We start from the raw sequence: 25,865 nt of genomic DNA, 5'->3' as shown, positions 1-25,865 counted from the left end.
CAAAAAAACACAGCAATTTCATTCATTGTTATTTTTGGGCAAAACGTACCTCCAACCAACAAAGCGTCCCACTGAGTTTTCTGATTGTCCACGGTGACTCCACCTGCATAAATGACAGACACCAATAATAGTACAGGAAATAAAATAAAATATCCAGCATAGTCCATCAATCATTTTACACTTGAGACTACGTGTGTGCGGGGATGCATATGTCATGGAAACAATGAGTCCCTCCCCGGCAACAATGAGCCCCTGCAATTTATCATCACGGAATACAGATACAGTAATCCTCCACTATATCACGGTTCTTGCTTCACAGTCCCGCTATTTTGCAGGTTTTTATCATAGCGATGCGGAAAATTAATGAATAAATGTACAATATCGTTGTGTTATCTACTGCTCTTGCTCTCTCTCAATATATGTTTAGGCCTGTCCTGAAAAGCTAATTTTTTAGGACGACATCATAACAAACGATAGTATCGATGTTTTTTTATGCCACTGATTTAATGATATCAGACTATAATAATTTAAGTACATCCTTTTTAAGAAAAAAAATCACTTTTAATTCTATTTCTAAGAATATTGGACAATGACACTGTAATATAGACCAATCAATAAAATATCTTAGATAAAACAAATATATAAAACCGACTCGGGCTCTTGCTCACAATAATTGCACTCAAACAAATATTAAACATTTAGCACAGAGGTGCAAACAGACAATGCCTTAACAGGCAATAGACGTAATGTATATTTCAGATAGATTTTGTCACTTTGAGGTTTGAAATTGTGTTGTCAGTGTTTCGACTTTATAGAAATTCGACATACCAGCTCGATGGGGTTAGCAGGATGGCTGCGTTATTCTGGCTAAATGTTCTCACATCGTCGTGGTGGCGTTAGGCTTTAGAACTAATATCATTTATGCTGCTCAACTTTCTGTAACTGTGCAGCTACCGGCTCGCCGTTAGAAAACTTAGCTTTGTGTAAGCTAGCGCCCGCATTTCAAAAGCACGCACGTGCGCGTACACACACAGCCACAAACACGGCCAATCCCCGCCCTTCACTATCTCTTATTGGTTTAGAAACCATGATGGGTTTCATGTGTCTGCTTTCAAAAAGCTGAATTTTTTTTTCTTCCTCAAATGGCTGGGGGGGAGTGCACTTGCACACTCTTGTTTTTTTGTTGCCGCACCATTCAGAAATTTGGGTGCATATGTGACGCAATTGGTCGCACTCTAGAGCCCTGACTCATCAAAAAAGAATTCATACGCCGGATTTCCAGCACAATGCCGGCGTACTTTAAGCCATAGCTTTGTGTCCTAAGACACAGATTGATCGTACTTTATGTGTCCCTGCTAAATTTTGTGTGTCTCAGATGCGGGACACACATAAAATGAGATTCCTGATAGTCTATTCTACTTATTTAATAATACATTTTACAAAATACAATATCTCAAGTTCGCTGGAATTCACACCATATAAAAATAAAGAACCACACTATAATAATTGTTCGATTTGGAAAGAATTTGGGTTCAAAGTTTTGTATGACTATATTTTGGGGGTTTAATGCTATACCCTGCCAATTGTTTTCTGCAAAGGCAAACATCTTTTTCACTTTGCTTGTGTGCACTCACCATAAAGGAGTGACAAAAATAGGCCTTGACTGAGCTCCCAGATGCACTGGTAATCTCTTAAGGCCATGAATGAAATGGAAGAGGGGTCTTCAGGATTTGAGGAAAGAACACTTTGTCAACCAAGGATAAGTGCTTCTCAGGAGGAGTTGGCTCTTCACACAAACACAGTCACTTACATTGTGCTCTCCCTCTGTAGAGCGCACTTCATAAGAGTAAGCCAGTATAATGTCCACCAGGCTGAGCCACACTTGGTAACGTGAAGTCTTATCGAGCAGGTATGATTGGTTGGTGAATTTTCTCAGCTGCTCTTTCTCCTCGTTGCTGAACAATATAACTGCATGAGAACATCACAGATCTGGCATTAAAATAGTTAATCAAATACAATATGGACAGCATGGCGACAAACACCTGACTTAGGAAATCGTCAACAATAAGCAATTTAAAAAAGTAAAATTATTTCGAAATACTGTAGATACTGTCGTGGTGTCCGTAGGGCTTTCTAAAGAAGCAGTTGCTTGGAAGTACTTTTTCATTTGAAAACCATTATTTGCCAAATATTGCCAGTTTTCCAACAAATGCATGTAAAACCTACAAATATTTGCACGTAAAACCGAAATCAAAATGTTTGTAAACATACAAAGAAAGGAATTTATCTACTTATGAAGAAGTCTTAAGAAGAAGGAAAAGGGCATTTTAAATTGAGGTCTAATTCAAAACCGGTGTAATTCAAAACCACATTGGGGATTACTGTATGTGTAGGCTAACAAGTATGCTATTGTTTTACTCTGTTTATGGGGTATGTGTCTTTTGCCGTAAAAATTGTGATACTGCAATTGCTATGCTTTTCTTTCACTATGTTGAACTGAATTGTCACATATTACAGAATGTACTGGAATTGCAAAGTATGCCCAGCGGGGCACATCTCATTTTGGTTACTGTGGGGGGGGGGGGGGAGGCTCATTTTGAGTGTAGAACTGTTGAGACAGATGGTTCTCTTAAGAGTCTTATTGTCTGTTTATATTTTGTGTTAGTAATTAAAGTTGTGGGTTTTTTTAAAGCATGGGCGGACTAAAGTGGATTACTTACAACCTGGATTAATTACATTAGATCTGCGTAAGCATTTCACTACAGAATACATCCATGAATGCTTTTTGAGTTTGCCAAACAGAAAATGTTATTTGTGTCAAGGCACAATTGCCTCTGGAGTTATTGTCTTCTGTGATTAACCCATGCTTCGATGACTGATTATTTCATTGTTTGGCAAACATTTGCAAGCAAAGGAACCACACTTTAACCAAAAATAAAAAACAAAAGTAGACAAGCATCTCTGTTCTAATCTCTGATTTATTTATAGCAAAGTAATTGATAAATGTAGTGTAAAATAAATAATGGAATCCAACTAGAGAATATTTTATGAGAAAATGAAGAAAAGCACAAGATATACAGTGGGTACGGAAAGCATTCAAGACCCCCCTTACATTTTTCACTCTTTGTTATATTGCAGCCATTTGCTAAAATCATTTAAGTTCATTTTTTCAAGTCCAACATGCTCACTGAGCTTGTGATCTATGAATAAAGATTAATTTCCATTTTGCCAATGGTTGGAAGAGGTTCCAAACAATCACCCTGGAAATGTATTCAGATTATCACAAGGTATGCAAGGAACACCATATCACATGCTTACCACCAACTAGAAGTTGCTGGAAATTCAGTGCCATGATGTTTACACTCGATTGAGACAAAGTGGACGGAGGTGCAGCACAACCTTAAATTTGATGGTTGAAACAAAGCTGAATGTTTTAACTATGACAGTATCTTCAAGCACATACTGTTGATTGTTAGGTAATAGGGCGGGTTGAAATACTGTTTATTTGACTATCTCAGAGTCCTGACATCTGTCTGATTAAAAATTCTGCCAAAAGCTTGGCTGTGAACACGTTGACGTCAGTAGAAGTTTCATGAATCAAGTCTGTTTATACATGACCAATTTTGTTACAGAGCTACTCACATAAACTAAATGCCCTCCTTCTAAACCTTTTGGAAAACTGATCTCCTTTATTCATGTTGAATAGTTTTTTTTTTCCCCCCCTTAAATGAAATCACCATTGCGGCACGGTGGACGACTGGTGAGAGCGTCAGCCTCACAGTTCTGAGGACCGGGGTTCAATCCCCGGCCCCGCCTGTGTGGAGTCTTCATATTCTCCCCGTGCCTGCGTGGGTTTTCTCCGGGCATTCCGGTTTCCTCCCACATCCCAAAAACATACATGAATTGGGAACTCTAAATTGCCCGTAGGTGGGAATGTGAGTGTGAATGGTGGTTTGTTTGTATGTGCCCTGCGATTGGCTGGCAACCAGTTCAGGGTGTACCCCCCCTCCTGCCCGATGATAGCTGGGATAGGCTCCAGCACGCCTGCGACCCTAGTGAGGAGAAGCGGCTCAGAAAATGGATGGATGGATGGAAATCACCATTTAAAAACAGCATTTTAAGTTCACTTGGGTTGTATTCGTCTGATATTGACATTTGTATTACAGTCTTAAACATGGTTGCACGGTAAACGACTGGTTTGCACATCTGCCTCACAGTTCTGAGGACCTGGGTTCAAATCTGGCCACACCTGTGTGGAGTTTACATGTTCTCCCCATGCCTGCGTGGGTTTTCTCCAGGTACTCCGGTTTCCTCCCACATCCCAAAAACATGCATGGTAGGTTATAATTGGCGACTCTAAATTGACTGTAGGTGTGAATGTGAGTGCGAATGGGTGTTTGTTTATATGTGCCCTGCGATTGGCCGGCAAGCATTTTAGGGCGTACCCCGCCTCTCGCCCAGAGTCAGCTGTGATAGGCGCTAGCAAGCCCGTGACCCGAGTGAGGATAAGCAGTACAGAAAATGGATCGATGGATGTGGGGAAAGTATACAAAATTCTAAGAATTTGAGAAGGGGGCCAATACTTTTTTACAGCACTGTAGATGAGCAGAAAGATCTGCGCGTTGTGCAACTGTCATTGACTGTGCGTCACACAATTTAACTTAGGTAGGCACTGCATCTTTGTTTTTTTTGCTCTTTATCAGACTGAAAAAAAATGTGAAAGCGCTCAGTGGTGCTATAGGCAATAAAAAAAAATATCACAAGAAATGTAAAGCATATTGGCCAACAGAGTAATTAATCTTTAAAATGACAATGTGACGTCCCACTTTCAGATTTTTTTTCTGAACAGAAAAGTTTCCCTGGATCGATTTGTTGTGCCACAATCAACCAATGAAATAGACAAAACAAAAAAACAAACTTAATCAGAATTTCCCCGTTATTGTGGAAGACTCTTCTTCAATGAGAAGCTATAATCCTCTCTCTCTTTCCCCTCCTTAGTTAAAGTTAATGAGAAATAAAATATGATATTGATTTAGTGTTTTATTTCTTTATAAGTGTGTTTTCACTTATTTCTATATTGGACTATTTTTTTTAACCACACACTGATTAAACAAAGTAAATTTAATTTTGGGGCTGGAATGGAGTAATTGCATTTCCATTAATTTCAATGGGAAAAAGTACCTCGGTTTAAGAATGTTTCAGGTTACAAACAAGGTTTCGGAACCAATTAAGTTCATAACCCTAGGTTATATATATACATATATACATATATATACATACATATATATACATATAATTGAATACATACATACAAGGATGTGAATACTTATGTACCTATTATGTTTAAATGTTTACATACATTTAAATTTGCACAACTGTCTGAAAATATGTTTTTACTTTGGCATTAGGGGATATTTTATGAAGATTTTTAAAAAGAAAACTATAGTCAAATCAGCTTTAGAGTAAGTCTGTAGTAGCAAAATGTGGAATACTTTCCAGTGGCACTGTACATATGTACACATAAATGTAGAAACACTAAAATATATTTAAAGCTAAAATAATTATTTTGTTCATCTAAGAACGAAGAATCCAAGAATATTTTTCCAATTAAAAATAATTGAAAAATCATTATTATGTACTGATTACTGAGTACTTGCATTCCTGAACAGAACAAAAATGACTTCTCAGAAAAGCCCAGTGAGTCACTTCATATTTGGGAATAAAAAGGTAAATTCATTCTTTTTTTAAGTTTTAAACATCCGGATAGATTTACTCTCTTAATCACCATCATGCACGGTTATTTGTCTCCAATATGGAACGCATTAATTCAAATGGGCATTAACTCACAGCATATAAGGTCTTCAGCTGACGGGAAATTAATTTTCCAACTAATTCCTTCAGTTTGAGAGGCAGTCTGTCTCCTCAGCGCTCACCACAGGTCCAGATGGCCTAATAGCATCTGCTAAATATGCTTCGTCAAAAATACTGCTGAGGGATCCAAAACAATCCTCTGATTTAATAAATGAGGTTCAAAATATGACCTTGGAAGGCCAAATATGGCTAATGTAAATGCAAACACTGTGGTAATTTTGAGTCTACAACTATGTACTTTTAATCTTAAAATTAGGTTGCGCAGTGGTCGCCCTAAATGTGGTCAAAGGTCAGTTTTCCAATTGGCATCTCAATCTAGCCATAACAAGCTTCAGTAGGTAGTGAGAGTCCGAGTTGTCAGATCCATTTAGTTTGCAGCAAGTGGCGAATGAATACAGACCTCCAGTGGACAGCTGGGGCCTGTCAGTGTGATGGCCCTGACACTGGAGAGCACAAAGAGCCCACTTTCTACTTCATTAGCACTTGTGTCCACATCCATCTGTCAGGTGACATATATCAGCCATAGCTCGACGTCACGTCTGCTTGTTTTTGTTAGCATTAGCAGCTAGCTTTGTGAGCAATCACGTAAATACTTACACGGCGGCCAGCCGTGCGCTGTCTGGGCTTCCTGTTCATTACAGTCTGGTTTAGTCAGTGTAGTGTTCTCAAGAATCAGTCTTGTTTTTCTTTTTCGATTCACTTTATTTACCAATCGAAAAGCACACAGCTTGCATCTATTCGGCATGAAACTACATTCTTGATTCTTCTTCACCTCTTTCTGACGTATTTTTACATAGTGGCCCCTCGTGTTGGAACAGAGATACCACAGTTGGATAAAATTGTTAGTTTATAACAAGATTGCAAACTTGTGTTCTCTTTTTTTAACTGCCTTATGTTTTTGAAATGTTTGTAGACAAGAAAATGCAGTTTCCTGCGATATGCACAATGTGAATTTTAAGAAAAATACTGCTGATTATCTAAAAGAGCAAACCAATTGGTGTTTCATTAGTAATTGAAATGTCTCATTTTCTCGTCTATTCATAATTGCTCTTTAGCGAAGCAAAACTATATTTTATTCTTGTACCTGATTATTACGATAGAATTGTCAGTATCATATTTGATAACTAACTGCAGCACTACTGAATGCAAATTCTTATTTGTGAAGGGTCTGTTTAATATCACTTCAGAAATAAAGTGAGAAAAAATAAGTCATAGCATAGCATTTTCATAGAATAACTGAAAACGTACTATCGATCGGTTTTGAAGGGGCAATAAACCCCCCCGACGATTGGCTTTGAAGGTGCAAACATTTTGATCACCCCCTTAGTTTTCTTTTGAAAGTTCATTGCACTTGTTTATAAACAAAAAATTCATAAATAAATATGGATTGTAAAATATATTAAATACATAAATGCAGTATATAATACATATATATGAATTAAATGTATAAATATCCATCCATCCATTTTCTTTACTGCTTATCCTCACTAGGCTGCTGGAGCCTATCCCAGCTATCTTCGGGCGGGAGGCGGGGTACACCCTGAACTGGTCGCCAGCCAATCGCAGGGCACATGGAAACAAACAACCATTCGCACTCACATTCACACCTACGGGCAATTTAGAATCTTCAATCAACCTAGCGCGCATGTTTGTAGGATTATAACCTACCATGCATGTTTTTGGGATGTGGGAGGAAACCGGAGTACCCGGAGAAAACCCACACAGGCACGGGGAGAACATCCAAACTCCACACAGTCGTCAGAACTGTGAGGCAGATATGCTAACCAGTTGCCCACCGTGGCGCCCAGGTCCCTCATGATAGCCCAGGTCCCTCATGATACTCAAAATGGATCATGACTGACACAGTTATAGAGGCAATCAGTACTTTCTCAAGTGTAGTTCAACAGTATTAAACAAGAGGCTATACTAGAGGCTTCTCACATACCACACAACTAACCTCAAAGTTTATGCTGACCTAATTGCGAATAGCACACCTAACGGATGACTTACTTGCAACATAATTTATATAAAATGGAATGTTTGAATCACATTTTTATCAATTATATCTATACCGGCATAAATTATGACAAACATACCAGGCTCTTCTTCCTGCTCTGGTGAATGACAAAGCTTTGTCCACCAAGATCTGAATTTCAGTAGTCTCTTTATCTCAGCGTCTTCAAACAAATCAGCTCTGCAACGATAAGAAATACTTCACCAGTAGCCAAGAGAAAAAAAGAAAAAAAAAAGAAAAAAAAAAAAGTTTGGATCTTTGTCTTTGCTAAACTCACAGGTAATGATCAGGGGAGAAGGCCGAAGCCTCCGCATGCATCCGCGCTTGCCTCCTTTCAGCTATTGTTGTTCTGTCTGGGTTTTTGACATCTATCACATCACTGAGTTCTTCCTGTGAGAACATAGTGGGGACAAAAAACTGTGGCATTACTAATTTAAGATAAATAGCTGTAATCAGCTTTGAATGATCTGTGCAAGGACGTAAAGGTTGTTAATCATTCGTTTTACCTGTAATCTGGCAAACACTCCATATCTCTGATTGCCAAAGCCGTATTTCTGCAGGTCACTTAGCCCCTCTTCAGACCTCTCGACGTAAACCTCCTGCTCAACTTGCCAGTCAAAATCCTCCTCATCCTGTGCTTCTTCATTGTCCACACTTTCACTGCAATCTTTTTAAAAAACAAACTAATTCATGGGTAATAGCTCTCTATCTTTAATCATCATTGCAAGTAAATGAGCACAGACTGCTGATGATGTATTGGAATTACCTGGGTTGATGTCCTGTAGCAGAGGCTTTGCTGAGCGGGACCCTCTGGGAGCAAGGAGACTTGTCAGCATCTGGAGGCCTTCAAAGTGCTCTCCAGCGATTTCTTTGGGGATCTGCACAGTGAAGAGACCTGCAGTTGGACAGGACATACAGCTGTTTATTAGTGCTACGAACACAGTCCTGAATATATCTTTGTGCATATAGTGTGCATATTTTCTGAATTGTAAACAGTAAAACATTCTACTGTATAAAATGAATGTGTATGACTTAATGTCCCAAATAAAAATAAATAGCTGCTCGTTCTAAGTCCACACAAGGACACTCATTAAAGGATATTTATGAGCAGATGTATTTAGACACAGCATGTCAACTAGGGCCATGCTGACAGACGCCCAATGTGGTGTCAGCGTCAATGAGGCAAATGTCTCCATAAAGACTTCATTACAACTGATTATATGAAAGTCAATGGCAGATCAAAGTGCTAGACAGTACTGCATAGAGATAGACATAGAAAACATATTATTTGTAACATTTTTTTGTAATATCATGACTTCAAAAGTCAAGAGGCCTTCTTTGGTTTTGACAATTTAGCAAAAAGTTGCTAAAAAAAAAAAATCAACTTCTCTATCACCAATTATAGCAATTACAGTGCACAGTACAGTAGCGAAAATGTCTATCTAAATTACCCATTAAATTCCCTATGGTAGGCATGAACACAACACAGTATAGAGACATTTAGTGTCTTCAATGATGACAAACGTGTCATATGATTTAAAGAGGATAAATGGAGAAATTTTTAGTTGGGTCTGCCCACCCGTCAATTGTTAAATTAAACAACCAGGTAAATCTATATCTTCCAATTTATGAAAATATGCCTGTGGATAAGCCGCTCTGAATTTCTGACTCACTGTTAGTAAACAGTGTGGCTAATTAACATGGCAAACACCCCTGCACTTAGTTTCCCAGCCAATAGATGAATTGGCAGCGAAGCTGGCCGATGATCCACTGTAATGTCAAATCTACACTGTATGAGGCGCTGCAGTGTTAGCACAAATTAGCATTAGCCAAGAAGTTTATTTCATTTGTACTCATAATCTCTCAATGGGAAAATCAATTTACACTATTGAACGTTTAGTGTGCAGTCAATAATACACTTAAGCTGGGTTCACATGGAGACTTTTTGTCATTCCGATTGAAATAATTCCAACTGAAGATCTCTGGTCAACTGTTTACATGTGGCATGATATATTCCAATTGAGTGTATACATGTGCACTACATTTAATCGCAAAAGCCATGTGACAAGCACATATCGTCGTAAAGGTCACGTCATTTATTGAGATGGAGGTATAGTTGCCCAGTAGTTGGAATTGTTTTTACACTTTTATTAAAACCACTTGATAAAAACAAGTTACAGGTAATAAAAAACAACATATCCGTAGCATAGGAGCTCTGGTTGGAAGCCGCCATATTTACGTGCATAAAAGATGATGTCACCGTGCATTTACTTGGCCTAAGACTTGGCCTGTTTATTCCAATTGAGGTGTTTAAGAGACCATTTTCATTCAGTTTTAAACCTATTATAGTAGGAATAAAAGTATAGTAGGAATGTAAACCCCCCTTAAGTGTCCCATTCACATATCCTGTTTCGAGCCTCAATGAAATTAGGCTGTTTTGAGGAAGTGGTGTAGTCTCATGAAAATAAGGCACACTCACACACACACACCCCTTGGGGGACCAAAGCTGTCGTTACAACTAGAAGCAGTGCTTGTGGGGTAGCTACTTGTTGAGGCTAATCTCTAAAAAAAAGTGAGTGTGCTGGCATTGAAAAAAATGGCTATTAAAATTTGATTATTTTAGTAGGTCTGTCAGGCCATGTCGCAGCCATTTTATCTTCTCTGAGGAGAGGCTCACTGTAGTGCTGAGACAAATTGCGCCGAAGCTTTGAAGCGTGTCTCGAGAAATCTAGGAAGTCATTGATAAAGTGCGTATCAAAGCATGATTAGTTATATAGGCAAATGACTTCAATGATGACGTATGAAGCCTCGTTGTTTTCAGAAGTGGTACATGTTGATGCGATTCATGAACAGAAAAGAAAAAAGTATAATGGATCCTTGGAAATTCTGCATGTTAGCTGTCCAGTTGGAGCATGGCCAACTTCCTGTGACAAAAACAATTATTTAATCATGGAGTCTGCTAAAAAAATAGAAAAAAAAGCAATCCCATGTATGGCAACACTCTGAGTAGATTTCGGCAAATAAGATATCACATATATACCTGTATGTCGTGAAATATGTTACTGCTATAATTCATAAGCTTCTTGTATTCCAATTCCAGGTTTTTGTTGTTCTCCAATTTGGTAATGGAGCTATGATCACATTTTGTAAAGTTTTTCTCTTCTCAGGAAACAAACTGGTTTGCTTTAGAAATGCACTGACACCTCACCAAAACAAACCCTGGAAACATTGTCTGTTTAATCAAAATCAGGATCAGAATCATCTTTATTTGCCAAGTATGTCAAAAACAGCCAAGGAATTTGCATCCGGTAGTTGGAGCCGCTGTAGTACGACAGCAGACGGTCAATTGACAGAGAATACCTTTGAGACATAAAGACATTGAAAAAAACAGTCACTGAGCAATAAAAGGTGGCTAGTAATCTGGTTATGCCGGTACAATTTATTTATTCATTTATCTATTTTTTCATGAGAATTGTCCTCTAGCAATTAGAACAGTTTGAAATGACTAATAGAACAATAGTCCGGTGCAATGAACATTGTGCATTGTGTGCCGAGACTTCAAGAAATGTATGCAGTTTAAAGTGACTAGAAGTGCGATAATCTGGGACAATGTCGATTGTGCAAATGTTGCAGATGCTACTCAGGCACATGAGTGGCCAGTATTGGTCAACAACAGATATGCAAATAGTACAGCGTGGGGAAACTACTACAGTGAGTGCACGGGTAATGTTAATAGGCCCGACAGAAATGTGACAACAATTGTAAGTTAACTGTTTAAGAAGTTAATGGCAAGAGGGACGAAGGTTTTTGAATGTCTGATTGTTTTAGTTTGGATTCTTCGGTAGCACCTACCTGAGGGAAGGAGCTGGAAGAGGTGGTGACCAGGATGTGGAGGGTCCAAGAGGATTTTGCATGCTCTGGTCTTAGTTCTGGCAGCGTGCAAGTCCTCAAGGGTGGGTAGGGGGGTACCGACAATCTTTTCAGCAGTTTTGATTGATTGTCCGTTGCAGTCGGGGTTTGTCCTTTTTTGTAGAAACACCAAACCAGAGTGTAATGGAAGAACACAGGACTGATTCGATGACTGCTGTGTAGAACTGCCTCCACAGCTCCTGTGGCAGGCAGTACTTCCTCAGAAGCCGCAGGAAGTACATCCACCTTTTTGAGGATGGAGTTGATGTTGATCTCCCACTTCAGGTCCTGAGAGACTGTAATTCTCAGGAACCTGAAGGTATTGACAGTTGACACAGGGTAGTTGGACAGCGTGAGGGGCAGCTGGCAAAGGATGCCTCCTGAAGTCCACGATCATCTCTACAGTCTTGAGCGTGTTCAGCTCCAGGTTGTATCGGCCGCACCACAGCTCCAGACGCTCCACTTCGTGTCGATACGCAGACTCATCACTGGCTTTGATGAGGCCGATAACTGTGGTGTCATCTGCAAACTTCAGGAATTTGACAGACGGGAGTGTTGAGGTGCAGTCGTTTGTGTAGAGAGAGAAGAGCAGCGGAGAGAGGACACAACCTTGCAGCGCCCCGGTGCGTGTAGATGAGGTGGCCTCCCCGAGTCTCACCTGCTGTGTCCTGCCTGTCAGGAAGCTGTAAATCCACTGGCAGATGGCAGGCGAGACGCTGAGCTGGAGAAGCTTGGAGGAGAGGAGTTTGGGGAAGATGGTGTTGAACACAGAGCTAAAGTCCACGAACAGGATCCCACACCGTTGAAGTGTTCTTGGAAAAAGTGCAGTTCCATGTTGACTGCATCATCTGCAGACCGGTTTGCTCGGTAGGCAAACTGCAGGGGGTCCATCAGGGGACCTGCGACACTCTTGAGGTGGTCCAGCACGAGGCGTCAAAGGACTTCATGACCACAGATGTCAAGGCGACAGGCCTGTAGTCATTCAAACCCGAGATTGCAGGTTTCTTGGGGACTGGGATGATGGTGGAGTGTTTGAAACAGGATGGTACTTCGCACAGTTCCAGAGATCTATTGAATATCTGTCTGAAGATTGGCACGACCTGGCCCACGCAGACTTTGAGGCAGGATGGGGACACAAGGTCTGGGCCTGCCACTTTGTTAATCTTTTGTTGTGTGAAGATGCATCTCACATCCTCTTCGTGGATGGTCAACGCAGAAGTCAGAGGTGTGATGAAAAACAGCGACTCTGAATGCAGGCTGCAGTGTGTGCTGAGCTCAGTGACATCCGTGCACCATTTTTCGTTGTTATAGAAGCAAATCCCGCCGCCTTTTGTTTTCCCCCGATAACTCCCTGATGCGGTCTGCCTGGTGAAAAAGGAAGCCTGGAAGCATTACGGTGCCATCGGGGACAGCCTCACAAAGCGAAGTCGCCGTAAAGCACAGGGCGGCGAAACGTCCGAAGTCTTTACTGGTCTTTGTCAGAAGATGAAGCTCGTCCATTTTGTTGGGTAGAGAGCGTAGATTCTCAAGGTGGATTGACGGGAACGCCAATCTGTATCCTCTCTTGAGGAGCTTCACTTGGATGCCGGCGCGCTTCCCCGTATGTCGCCTCCGTCTCCATGCTCCATAGACCGCAAACGCCCCCGGTCAGTAACTCGGGAAAAAAATGAGCGGATTTGCGAAAGTTGGTGTAAGAAAATACGGGGTAGGCTCCCAGATGTGTAGCAAGTCTTCCCTTGTGTAAGTGAGTCGCGTAATGTCTCCAAAGACAAACGAAAAACACAAAAACATAGACAGTACAAGAGAGCACGTAACCGCGGCGTTCACACGGGTAGGCGCCATCTTGGAGCTGAAGTTTAAGTTTAATAAGTTAAAATTAAATGTAAAAAAATAATTAATACTCCCTTAAAGCTATAATCTGAGATGTTTGGCGCACCCTACAGCTGGAATTCAACATTAAAACAAAGCGGTCCGTCGTTTCGATATGACCGAGGCTGTGCCGAGTCCAACTGTCCCTGTCTCCCCCTCTCCCACCCCATTGCGGGTGAATATACACAAACGTAGTGTATAATAGAGCTGTTGAAACCCACGAGGTAAATAAAACGGCTGAGAGAAACTGTCAATAGTTCAATATTCAGCGTACAAATATGTTCTCTAACTACTGCTGTGTTACAGTACCCGTCAATGTGGAGACATACAGTGGGTACAGAAAGTATTCAGACCCCCTTAAAATGTTCATTCTGTTATATTGCAGCCATTTGCTAAAATCATTCAAGTTCATTTTTCCCCTCATTAAAAAGGTACACACAGCACCCCATATTGACAGAAAAAAAAAATGGAACTGTTGAAATTTTTGCAGATTTATTAAAAAAGAAAAACTGAAATATCACATAGCCATAAGTATTCAGACCGTTTGCTGTGACACTCATATATTTAACTCGGGTGCTGTCCATTTTGTACTGATCATCCTTGAGATGGTTCTACACCTTCATTGGGAGTCCAGCTGTGTTTGATTATACTGATTGGACTTAAATAGGAAAGCCACACACCTGTCCATATAAGACCTTACAGCTCACAGTGCATATCAGAGCAAATGAGAATCATGAGGTCAAAGGAACTGCCTGGAGAGCTCAGAGATAGAATTGTGGCAAGGCACAGATCTGGTCAAGGTTACAAAAAAAATCTCTGCTGCACTTAAGGTTCCTCAGAGCACAGTGGCCTCCATAATCCTTAAATGGAGAAAGTTTGTAACGACCAGAACCTTTCCTAGAGCTGGCCGTCCGGCCAAAGTGAGCAATCGGGGGAGAAGAGCCTTGGTGAGAGAGGTAAAGAAGAACCAAACGATCACTGTGGCTGAGCTCCAGAGAAGCAGTCGGGAGATGGGAGAAAGTTCTAGAAAGGCAACCATCACTGCAGCCCTCCACCAGTCGGGGCTTAATGGCAGAGTGGCCCGACGGAAGCCTCTCCGCAGTGCAAGACAGATGAAAGCCCGCATGGAGTTTGCTAAAAAAAAAAAAAACACCTGAAGAACTCCAAGATGGTGAGAAATAAGATTCTCTGGTCTGATCAGACCAAGATAGAACTTTTTGGCCTTAATTCTGTGTGGTTTGTGTGGAGAAAACCAGACACTGCTCATCACCAGTCCAATACAGTCCCAACAGCATTGTGGTGCCAGCATCATGCTGTGGGGGTGTTTGTCAGCTTCAGGGACAGGTCGACTGGTTGCAATCGAAGGAAAGATGAATCCGGCTAAGTACAGGGATATCCTGGACGAAAACCTTCTCCAGAGTGCTCAGGACCTCAGAATGGGCCGAAGGTTCATCTTCCAACAAGACAATGACCCGAAGCACACAGCTAAAATAACGAAGGAGTGGCTTCAGAACAACTCTGTGACTGTTCTTGAATGGCCCAGCCAGAGCCCTGACTTAAACCCAATTGAGCATCTCTGGAGAGACCTGGTTGTGAATGGCTGTCCACCAACGTTCACCATCCAACCTGACAGAACTGGAGAGGTTCTGCAAGGAGGAATGGCACACGATCCCCAAATCCAGGTGTAAAAAATCTTGTTGCCTCATTCCCAAAAAGACTCATGGCTGTATTAGCTCAAAAGGGTGCTTCTACTAAATACTGAGCAAAGCGTGCTGCGTGTACATTAATGAGGAAAAAAAATAACTTAAAATGATTTTAGCAAATGGCTCCAATATAACAAAGAGTGAAAAATTTAAGGGGGTCTGAATACTTTCGGTACCCACTGTATCTTTTTGTGGTTTAACGGACGTTTTTCGCCTGTTGTGCTCTTATTCCTATTTTTCCATCTCGATCATGCTTTTCGTGTCACGTCTCCGGACCTCAGCTGTATGTCAGCGCCGATCGATGTCCCTACTAGGCAGATTCAGGCAATTGCAGCAGGTGGCTGGGAGAACCTCTCCACGTCATGACAGGCGGTGAAGCGGCAACAACCTTACAACTAGCCTTTACACGATCAGGATTTTTGGGGCCGATCACAGAGTTAAAAAAAACGATAACCGATCACCGATCCGATAACAAGATGGAGCAATGTGTCTATTTAAATGACTTGTTCATTTCCTGTATATACTTGAGTACTGTATACTGAGTATCTTCAAAAGTATTCTTTAGAGTCTAGTCAGGTCATGTATTCTAATCACTCAGGTCAAACCAACATTACAACATGACAGAAATAATTAGCCTTTACACGATCAGGATTTTTGGGGCCGATCAGCGATTAGCAAATTTAAAAAAATTATAACCGATCACAGGAGCCAGATGAGGTGGCTGGGGCATCTGATTAGGATGCCTCCCGGACGCCTCCCTGGTGAGGTGTTCCGGGCATGTCCCACCAGGAGGAGACCCCGGGGACGAGCCAGGACACGCTGGAGAGACTATGTCTTTCGGTTGGCCTGGGAACGTCTCGGGATCCCTCCGGAAGAGCTGGATGAAGTGGCTGGGGAGAGGGAAGTCTGGGCGTCCCTGCTAAAGCTACTGCCCCCGCGACCCGACCTCGGATAGGCGGTAGAAAAATGGATAGATGGATGGATGGATAACCGATGACAAGATGGAGGAATGTGTCTATTTAAATAACCTGTTCATTTACTGTATATACTTTTGTACTTAATTGCTCCAAAAATGATATTTACAATAAATAATGTATCTTTGTTCCTCTATTTATGCCAGTGAGGCATAGTGACAGACAGAACAAATGAATGGTCTTCTATTAGATGGCAGGAAGTAAATACAGTAATTAATGTATCCACTTTTTGTGACATTTTTGTTTGTTGGTGTGCCGTGAGATTTTTCGATTGTAAAATATGTTCCTTGGCTCCATAGATGCTGGAAATCACTGCTCTAGTCAGATCGTGTATTCTAATCAGTCAGGTCAAACCAACATAGCATGACAGAAATAATGGGAGCTAACTTACTATAATTAAATTACTTTATTTATAATTAAATTACTTCACCCACACCGAAACGTTAGAGCATGATTCGACAGAACGGCAGGATGTTTACATCCAACCATTCGTGATATCACTAGCTTGCTAGGCTACATAACATTTTATTGCCTGCTTGCGAGCCGTATTGAATTAAAAGTACGGGAACATACCTCAAGCAACCCTTAAACGAACATCCTCTCCCGTCCTGAGCACCGGTGACCACCAACACGTTTTTCCCCATTTTGTCCTTATAATACAGTCGCTGCAATCCACTCTTGTTGTCGTCGCCACGGTAACGAGTGTATCCGGTCGCATTTGAGTTGACAAGATAGAGCCCAATGATCGTAAAAAATGGGATGCGGTGGTATCGGAATACAAGATTTTATTGCAGTAGTCTGACAGTGCAATCGTGACAGAGCAAATTTGTCTTGTTGTCTAACAGTGCAATTGTGACAGAGCAAATTTGTCGTCTGACATTACGTGTTGCCTTTCTCCGACGTGTTGTCTGTCCCACACCGCCGACGTTTTTGTTTTTTTATTTTTTTGAAATAACTTCATTGGCCGTCAGATATTTACAGTACTATGTCAAAAGACACGCGACAAGGCTAAAAATAAACTAGCTTTTGGATTCAAATATACTGTGCGACGTGGAGTTAATGTCTTTTGCGGAGCCGATCAATGACGTCATTGATCGGATCGGCGAATTATGACATTAAAGCCAATCAGCATAAAATGCTAAATATCGGCCGATACCGATCAGCGCGATAAAATCGGTGTAAAGTCTAGTTACAACACTCAAAGTTATAGTGGATAAAAGTTGGAAACCACATCGCTGGGTGACTAGCAAGTTAACTTACACACACACACACACACACGTTAAAAGAAATGAGATTGGGATCAACAAATGCAATAAAAACATATCAGTGAGAACAAGAGGAGTCCTGGGTCGTGACCACGTGACCACCCACATCGCTGCTGGGAGAGGTGAATGTTACTCATTTACGGCCATTTTAATTGGTGTTTTCGTTTACACAGTAATTATTGTATGACTATTTTATGTTACAGAAATGAAAATAATATTTTTAGTGAGTTTTACAATTATGCTCCAACATGGCTGTTCATGCTCAAAATGGTGCTTCTCCTAAATACTCAGCAAAGGGTCTGAATTCTTATGGCTGTGTGATTTTTCAGTTTTTATTTTTTAATAAATGTGCAAAAATTTCAACAATTCCGTTTTTTTCTGTCAAAAATGAACTGAAATGATTTTAGCAAATGGATGCAATATAACAAAGAGTGAAAATTTTAACGGGGTCTGAATACTTTCCCTACCCACTGTGTGTGTGTGTATATATATATATATATATATATATATATATGTGTGTGTATGTATATATTTCACAGGGTGTCAACGAGTGGGAAAAAAGTCAGCAAAACCTTGGTTGTGTAAATACTCCAGTAAAACATGCTATTACTATTCACTTAAACTGAAGCTTTTCAGGGATTTGTGTTATTAAATACCTTTATCAATGTCGAATGAGGCCTTTTCTCTTCCATCTTCCACTACCCTACCTGGCAGGGTTAACCTAGAGTTAAAATGACACTGATGGTTATCATGTAATTCTTCTTATGCTACTAAATTTATAGAGAAATGAGACATTTTACGATCAATAAAATGCGATTACACCCCGATAATCCAAAACAGATTTCTTCATATACATTCAAGAATGCTGATCAACTCACCTAAGAAAGTATGGTTTGGCATAGAATTTGACATCTGTTCCATCGATATAGAGGTCAAACTCTGACGTTCTGGTGTAGGGAACACGGACCGAGAGGATCAGGTACTCAGGATTCTGACTCAAGTCAAATGCAGGCGTTATCATTGTGAATATTTTTGTGACGAGGAACTGCAGGAGCAAGGGACAGGAAGAATGCTTTCAACACAGGCTTGAGACCTGCTGACTATAGTGCGCCCCTGTGTGGTTGACTCATTTAATCTCATGGTCTGTTCAATGTCTTGTGAAACTATCGACAACAAATACCCTAATAATTGTCGTTATATTTGGTTGTATGGCTGTATTTACTATAGAAATCAATTATGTATTCATTGATATTTAAGACTTTGACACGCTACTACATGAACTACAAGTTGAGCACGTTACACCCATAACACAGATACAATATTGAATATTGAGCAGATATCATCGATTTACAGGTATACATGCACACCGAATTCAACAAAATATCCTTAAAATTAATGCGACTATAGCGCTGTGTCGTTAAGTGAAATCCTTTGCTATTCATCTCCTTGGCAAACTACACTTGACAATTTTTCAATGGGAGTTTTGTTTACTCTGACCACGTTGACGCGAGTGCGAGGAAATCTTGCCGAACACAACCGAATTGCTCCACAAATTACAAACATTGCTCTAGTTTCATTCCATGCAGTAGCAGTGACCAAGTTTAACGAACTCATTGGACTGCCATGAACATACAATACAGTTCAACACTGAAAACGTGACGCTGCTCTTACCAGAAACCTCACACAGAGACGTTCGATGAAGCAGCCATGTTTTACCGTAATGCACCGTAAACACGGTCAGTAAAATATAGTTATGTGTCGGTTTTCTTTTATCCATCCATCCATTTTTTTTTACCGCCTATCCTCACTAGGGTCGCGCTGTATTTTTCATTTTTGACATCCTTTTATTTGACGACTCGCGTTTTACCGTTTAGCTCGCCACCTTTCTATTTTTTATTGAGCTTTATTTTTCACTCCTCCATGCAATCTTGCTTTTTCATCACTTAAAAGTAGATATATTACAAATATTTTCAAAATGGTTACATGCTAAACTGAAAAAGCATGAAACCGAGATCAGTTTGATCGGTTGAAAACTGAGAAAGTTATTAATGGTGAAATTTCATAAATGAGGGAAAATTAACATTTGGCTGCTCACTCAGAGAGAGAACCTCAAAATCTTCATTTCCGCCACCTACAGCTCTGCTTCCTGTTGTCTCTTCAGTGCCACTGTTTCTAATCCGTACATCATGGCTGGCCTCACCACTGTCTTATAAACCTTCCCCTTCGTCCTAGCAGAGAGTATTGTGTTACATAACACACATGACACCTTCCTCCACCCGTTCCAACCTGCTTGGACCCGTTTCTTCACTTCCTGACCACACTCACCATTGCTCTGGACGGTTGACCTCAAGTATCTAAAGTCCTCCACCCTTGCTATCTCTTCTCCCTGTAGCCTCACTCTTCCCCCACCACCCGTCTCATTCATGCACATATATTCCTCTCTTACTTCGACTAATCTTCATTCCACTGCTTTCCAGTGCATGCCTCCATCTTTCTAACTGTTCCTCCGCCTGCTCCCTGCTTTGACTGCAGATTACAATGTCATCTGCAAACATCATGGTCCACGGGGATTCCAGTCTAACCTCATCTGTCAGCCTATCCATCACCACTGCAAACAGGAAGGGGCTCAGGGCTGATCCCTAATGCAGTCCCACCTCCACCTTAAATTCGTCTGTCACACCTACAGCACACCTCATCACTGTTCTGCTGCCCTCATACATGTCCTGTATTATTCTAACATACTTCTCTGCCACTCCAGACTTCTGCATGCAGGACCACAGTTCCTCTCTGGGTACTCTGTCATAGGCTTTCTCTAGATCTACAAAGACACAATGTAGCTCCTTCTGACCTTCTCTGTACTTTTCCATCAACATCCTCAAGGCAAATAATGCATCTCTGGTACACTTTCTAGGCATGAAACCATACTGCTGCTCGCAAATACTGACTTCTGTCCTGAGTCTAGCCTCCACTACTCTTTCCCATAACTTCATTGTGTGGCTCGTCAACTTTATTCCTCTATAGATCCCACAGCTCTGCACATCAGCCTTGTTCTTAAAAATGGGCACCAGCACACTTTTCCTCCATTCCTCAGGCCTCTTCTCACCCACTAGAATTCTGTTGAAAAAGCTGGTGAAAAACTGCACAACCACCTCTCCTAGATGCTTCCATACCTCCACAGGAATGTCATCAGGACCAACTGCCTTTCCATTTTTCATCCTCTTTAATGCCTTTCTAACTTCCTCCTTCGTTGTCCACCACACTTGCATCATCTACTCTTTCTTCTCTTTCATTTTCCTCCTTCATCAACTCCTCAAAGTAATCTATCCATCTATCCAGCACAGTACTGGCACCAGTTAGCACATTTCCATCTCAATCCTTAAATTACCTCAACCTGCTGCACATCCTTCCCATCTCTATCCCTCTGTCTGGTCAACCTGTATAGATCTTTTTCTCCTTCTTTCGTGTCCAATTTGGCATACATGTCATCATATCTCTCTTGTTTGGCCATTCCCACCTCTACCTTTGCCCTACGTCACATCTCAATATCCTCTCAGTATCCCACTTCTTCTTAGCTAACCTCTTGTATGATTTCCTGTACTTTGAGGTTCCCCCACCAGTCTTCTTCTTCCCTTTCCTGCCAGAAGATACACGAAGTACTCTCCTGCCTGTGTCTCTGATCCCCTTGGCTGTAGTGGTCCAGTCTTCTGGAAACTCTTCCCGTCCACCGAGAGCCTGTCTCACCTCTTCCCGAAAAGCTGCACAACCCTCTTCCTTTCTCAGCTTCCACCACATGGTTCTCTGCTCTGCCTTCATCATCTTAACCTTCCTCCCCACCACCAGAGTCATTTTACACACCACCATCCTATGCTGTCTGGCCACACTCTTCCCTACCACTACCTTACAGTCAGTAACCTCCTTCAGGTCACATCGTCTGCACCAGATGTTCTCCACCTACCACTACCTTACAGTCAGTAACCTCCTTCAGGTCACATCGTCTGCACCAGATGTTCTCCACCTGCATGCTTCTACCTCTGCTCTTGTAGTTCATTTTATGTTCCTGCCTCCTATGGGGAAAAAAAGTGTTCACTATAGCCATTTCCATCCTTTTGGCAAAATCTACCACCATCTGTCCCTCCAAGTTTCTTTCCTGATACTCTTTTGACCTCCAAGACATTCTTAGCCAACTCTTCTTTTAAAATAACCATGACTCAATTTCTCTTCCCATCTACACTATGGTAAAATAATTTAAACCCTGGCCCTAAACTTCTAGCCTTACTGCCTCTCCACCTGCTCTCCTGGACACATAATATATCAACCTTTCTCCTAATCATCATGTCAACCAACTCTTAAGATTTTCCTGTCATAGTCCCAACATTCAAAGTCCCCACATTCAGTTCTAGGCTCTATGGATTCCTCTTCTCTTTCTGCCTAAGAACCCGCTTTCCACCTCTCCTTCGTCTTCGCCCCACAGTAGCTGAATTTCCACGGCCACCCTGCAGGTTGACGGCGCCGGTGGCGGGCGTTGTTAACCCGGTCCACGCCTGATCCACTGTGTAATTCTTTGGATGATCATATTTGTTTGGCAAAGTTTTCAGCCGGATGCCCTTCCTGACGCAACCCTCTGGATTTATCCGGGCTTGGGACCGGCCTACAATTTGCACTGGCTTGTGCCCCCGATAGGACTGCATTCTTTGTTTTTCATTGATACTCCCATGAAACTTTAAGATAATGTTTATTGCAGCCTAATCTGCCTATTCCAATGGTCAATTCCATTGATAATTCGGCATTAATTAACCCTTAATTAGCCAAAGCGATAAAATAAGGCAGTTCTCGGAAACAACCACAGACATTCAAAGAAATTACCAAAACATAGTACTTTGACAGTAAGATTTATTGAATTAATAACACAAAAAAAAGTAGTCCTAATTTTGAAAATTCATCCATCCATTTTCTGAGCCGCTTCTCCTCACTAGGGTCGCGGGCGTGCTGGAGCCTATCCCAGCTGTCATCGGGCAGGAGGCGGGGTACACCCTGAACTGGTTGCCAGCCAATCGCAGGGCACATACAAACAAATAACCATTCGCACTCACATTCACACCTACGGGCAATTTAGAGTCTCCAATTAATGCTTTTTTTTGGGATGTGGGAGGAAACCGGAGTGCCCGGAGAAAACCCACGCAGGCACGGGGAGAAAATGCAAACTCCACACAGGCAGGGCAGGGGATTGAACCCTGGTCCTCAGAACTGTGAGGCTGACGCTCTAACCAGTCGGCCACCGTGACGCCTAATTTTGAAAATTATTTTGAACAAAGTTTTCCCCAATGTTTACAAAACACAGACTGGCCAATCAACAACAATTAACTCTATTCTGTTATTAGGAGACCTATCATCTGAGACCTTGCATTGATGTTGAAAGAAATCGTCAATCCTCAGGTTACCTTAAAATGCAGAAATAGCCCATAATAATTTAATAAAATAACTCTACATATTGTTTACATCTATGAAAATGGTGGCTTTCTTGTCCCTGCATTATTCACCAGGAAAAAATTGTTAGAATTATACAAAATCTAAATATTTTGTTGTAACGCAAGTGTGTTATTTTTATCTAACCATGAATGAAACAGTTTTCATGCAAATTTTTTGTTCATTTAGCATGAAGAGCATGGCCACTGCCATTAATTTGGCATGTCCCCAAGGTAAGGAGTCACGGTTTAGTGAAATATTTAGAATGTAAATGAATGCTTTTCTCCTGTTTTAATGATCATAAAAGTAAAGTGTTATGATTATTAATATTTATACATTAAACAAGAAAATGTCAATTATTAATTAAAACCAGTTTACAAAAAAATAGCTGCCCCTTCATTTCATGTCACTGGTGTTACAATTTGTAAAAAGCTATTTAAAAAAAAAAAAACTGCTGCATCCCTGCAAATATCTTTTTGGGGATTAGGTGATTGGAGGTGTGTCCACTTTGAAAAACACATGGTAACTCAGCACCTCCTCTTCTTTTGTTGACAATTTTAAGTATTAACTAGAAATATAATGAGAGGATTTAAGATACATCACTGGTGTTACAGAATTTATAGTGAGGGGAAAAGAAATGTAATTGAAATAATAGATCATAGTACATGACTAGCTGATTAATTTATAAGTTAAGAATTTAAATTTTGCCTGCAATGTCCACCATATTGAATAATCCATCTTTTCTGTATATTTGTCACTGATTTTATTGTCATTGGTGTTGGTTTTCTGGTTAATAACACTATTCAATTAAATGTAAAAAATATATATATATTGAAATACATACATCCATCCATTCGCTTCATAAAAAATGTGTGAGTTGCACAATTTACGTGTTGCCACTCCAAACTCTGCAGATACAAGTGCATAAGTGATCCTAAGTACATATTAAGCCCGTTGCAATCTTGTCTTTATACAACGGTAATAACAGTAAAAACATGCAATAGTTCCAACATTTTCACAAATTCATTTATATCTCAGAAATAACTCAATTTATTTTGCTGTCTGCTATTGTGTGAATGCAAAATGGATGCTAATTCTGGCACTTCTGCGCACAGATCCTTCTGGTGTATTGCAACAACATAATGAGGCTCTCTCCAGAATCAGAATCAGAATCAGAATCATCTTTATTTGCCAAGTATGTCCAAAACACACAAGGAATTTGTCTCCGGTAGTTGGAGCCGCTCTAGTACAACAGACAGTCAATTTACAGAACACTTTGGAGACATAAAGACATTGACAAAAAACAACAACAAACAACAATTGTGCAAAAAGATGCAGAGTCCTCAGTTCGAATGGCTAATATCGCAATAGTCCGGTGCAATGACCATTGTGCAAAGGGCACTGAGACTTCAAGGAGTGTATGCGGTTTAAAGTGACATTAACGGTAAAGACACCTTGAGTGACAAAGAAGGGCCATTTGTAAAAGAACCAAAAAAAGGAACCATGAGCTGCATTTGTGTTATTTTTCATGAACAAGCCATATTAAGCCGTAGGAGAAAAATCCTATGCTGTATATCCAAAAATATAATTAGCATCTTCAGAAAACATGTTGCAGATCATGAAACTTCATTTTGGACCGAATGGTAAAGGTATTTTGCCATTAAAAGTTTGAAAAATATTACTCTAGAATACTTTTTTTCTTAGAAACAATTATGACATTTTGATAGCAATAAAATCATTGATTGGCAAGAATTCAAATATTTATATCAGTAAAATTAATTTATTTTGACTGTCTGTTTTCATAGACCTAAAAAAGCTTTTGATACTATAAATCGTAAAATATTAATAAATCAATTAGAGCATTATGGCATAAGAGGTTTGGCATATAAATGGATGCAAATTCACCAAGAAGACAGATATCAGTATGTGCAGTTTAACAATGTAGAATCAAACCAATTGAAGATCAATTCCCCAGATCAGATCCCCCAAGGGTCTGTGATAGGCCCCAAACTATTCATATTGTACGTCAATGATATTTGCTGTGTCTCAAAACTCGTGTCCTATTCGTTAATGACACAACTCAATATTGCTCTGGAGGAAACATCGAGCAGCTTCATAATAATGTGGAAAATGAAAATTATATACATTAAAAATCTGGTTTGACACTTGCGATTGGCTGGCGACCAGTTCAGGGTGTACCCTGCCTCTTGCCCAGAGCCAGCTGCGATAGGCTCCAGCACGCCCAGGACCTTAGTGAGGATAAGCGGTATGGAAAATGGATGTATGATTTGACACTAACAAATTATCTATGAATTTGAACAAAGTTTATAGTTTTTAGCATTAGACACATCAAACACCAAGTCAAAATCAATGTCAACTCAATCAAAATGGAAAGAGTGAATGAAAATAAATTTCTGAGAGTAGTAATTGATGCAAGACTGTAGTCGAAGTCATACTGTATATAGATAATTTTAAAGGTCCCATATTTTGGCTATTTAGACCTCCATAAAGTGACTCTCTAACATGGACCTAGTATAAAAGTCTCAGTTTCATTTTAAAAAACACCTTGGTTTTGTCATACGAGTGTCCAGAAATGGCCCCTCTGACAGCTACTTCTGTTTGACCCAGTTTTGTATCCACTTTGACCATATTTGGCTTAGACCCCCCCCCTTTCCTCTGATTGTTTGCCTCCGTGGAGAAGACCCACTGGTGAGAGCACATGTTGTTTGTTATGTTGACTGCGCTGGCTCAAAGCGGGGAGGTAAGTGGAGATCTTCGCTAGTGATGTACAGCTAAG

General features: G+C 40.6%; 1 protein-coding gene across 3 annotated transcripts in view; it reads right to left on the bottom strand.

Moving 5' to 3' along the window:
• The window catches only part of shq1 (SHQ1, H/ACA ribonucleoprotein assembly factor), a 48,244-nt gene extending 28,912 nt beyond the window's left edge, over positions 1 to 19,332 (bottom strand). Inside the window, exons 1-9 of one of the 3 annotated variants that reach the window (XM_061785120.1) lie at positions 19,277 to 19,332; positions 18,484 to 18,552; positions 18,262 to 18,326; positions 8,652 to 8,780; positions 8,392 to 8,552; positions 8,163 to 8,275; positions 7,968 to 8,065; positions 1,811 to 1,968; positions 50 to 103 (exon numbers count right to left, since the gene is read on the bottom strand). In XM_061785120.1, the coding sequence (XP_061641104.1) occupies positions 50 to 103; positions 1,811 to 1,968; positions 7,968 to 8,065; positions 8,163 to 8,275; positions 8,392 to 8,552; positions 8,652 to 8,721 (654 nt within the window). In that variant the 5' untranslated portion in view covers positions 8,722 to 8,780; positions 18,262 to 18,326; positions 18,484 to 18,552; positions 19,277 to 19,332. Of the gene's footprint in view, positions 1 to 49; positions 104 to 1,810; positions 1,969 to 7,967; positions 8,066 to 8,162; positions 8,276 to 8,391; positions 8,553 to 8,651; positions 8,781 to 18,261; positions 18,327 to 18,483; positions 18,651 to 19,276 lie in introns of all 3 variants that reach the window. The other 2 variants (XM_061785119.1, XM_061785121.1) reach the window with 2 other exon arrangements.
• Positions 19,333 to 25,865: the final 6,533 nt, after the last annotated feature.

The sequence above is a fragment of the Phyllopteryx taeniolatus genome, chromosome 9 (assembly GCF_024500385.1).
Source record: "Phyllopteryx taeniolatus isolate TA_2022b chromosome 9, UOR_Ptae_1.2, whole genome shotgun sequence".
Classification (NCBI taxonomy): Eukaryota; Metazoa; Chordata; class Actinopteri; order Syngnathiformes; family Syngnathidae; genus Phyllopteryx; species Phyllopteryx taeniolatus.
This window is presented reverse-complemented; position numbering and strand designations above follow the sequence as displayed.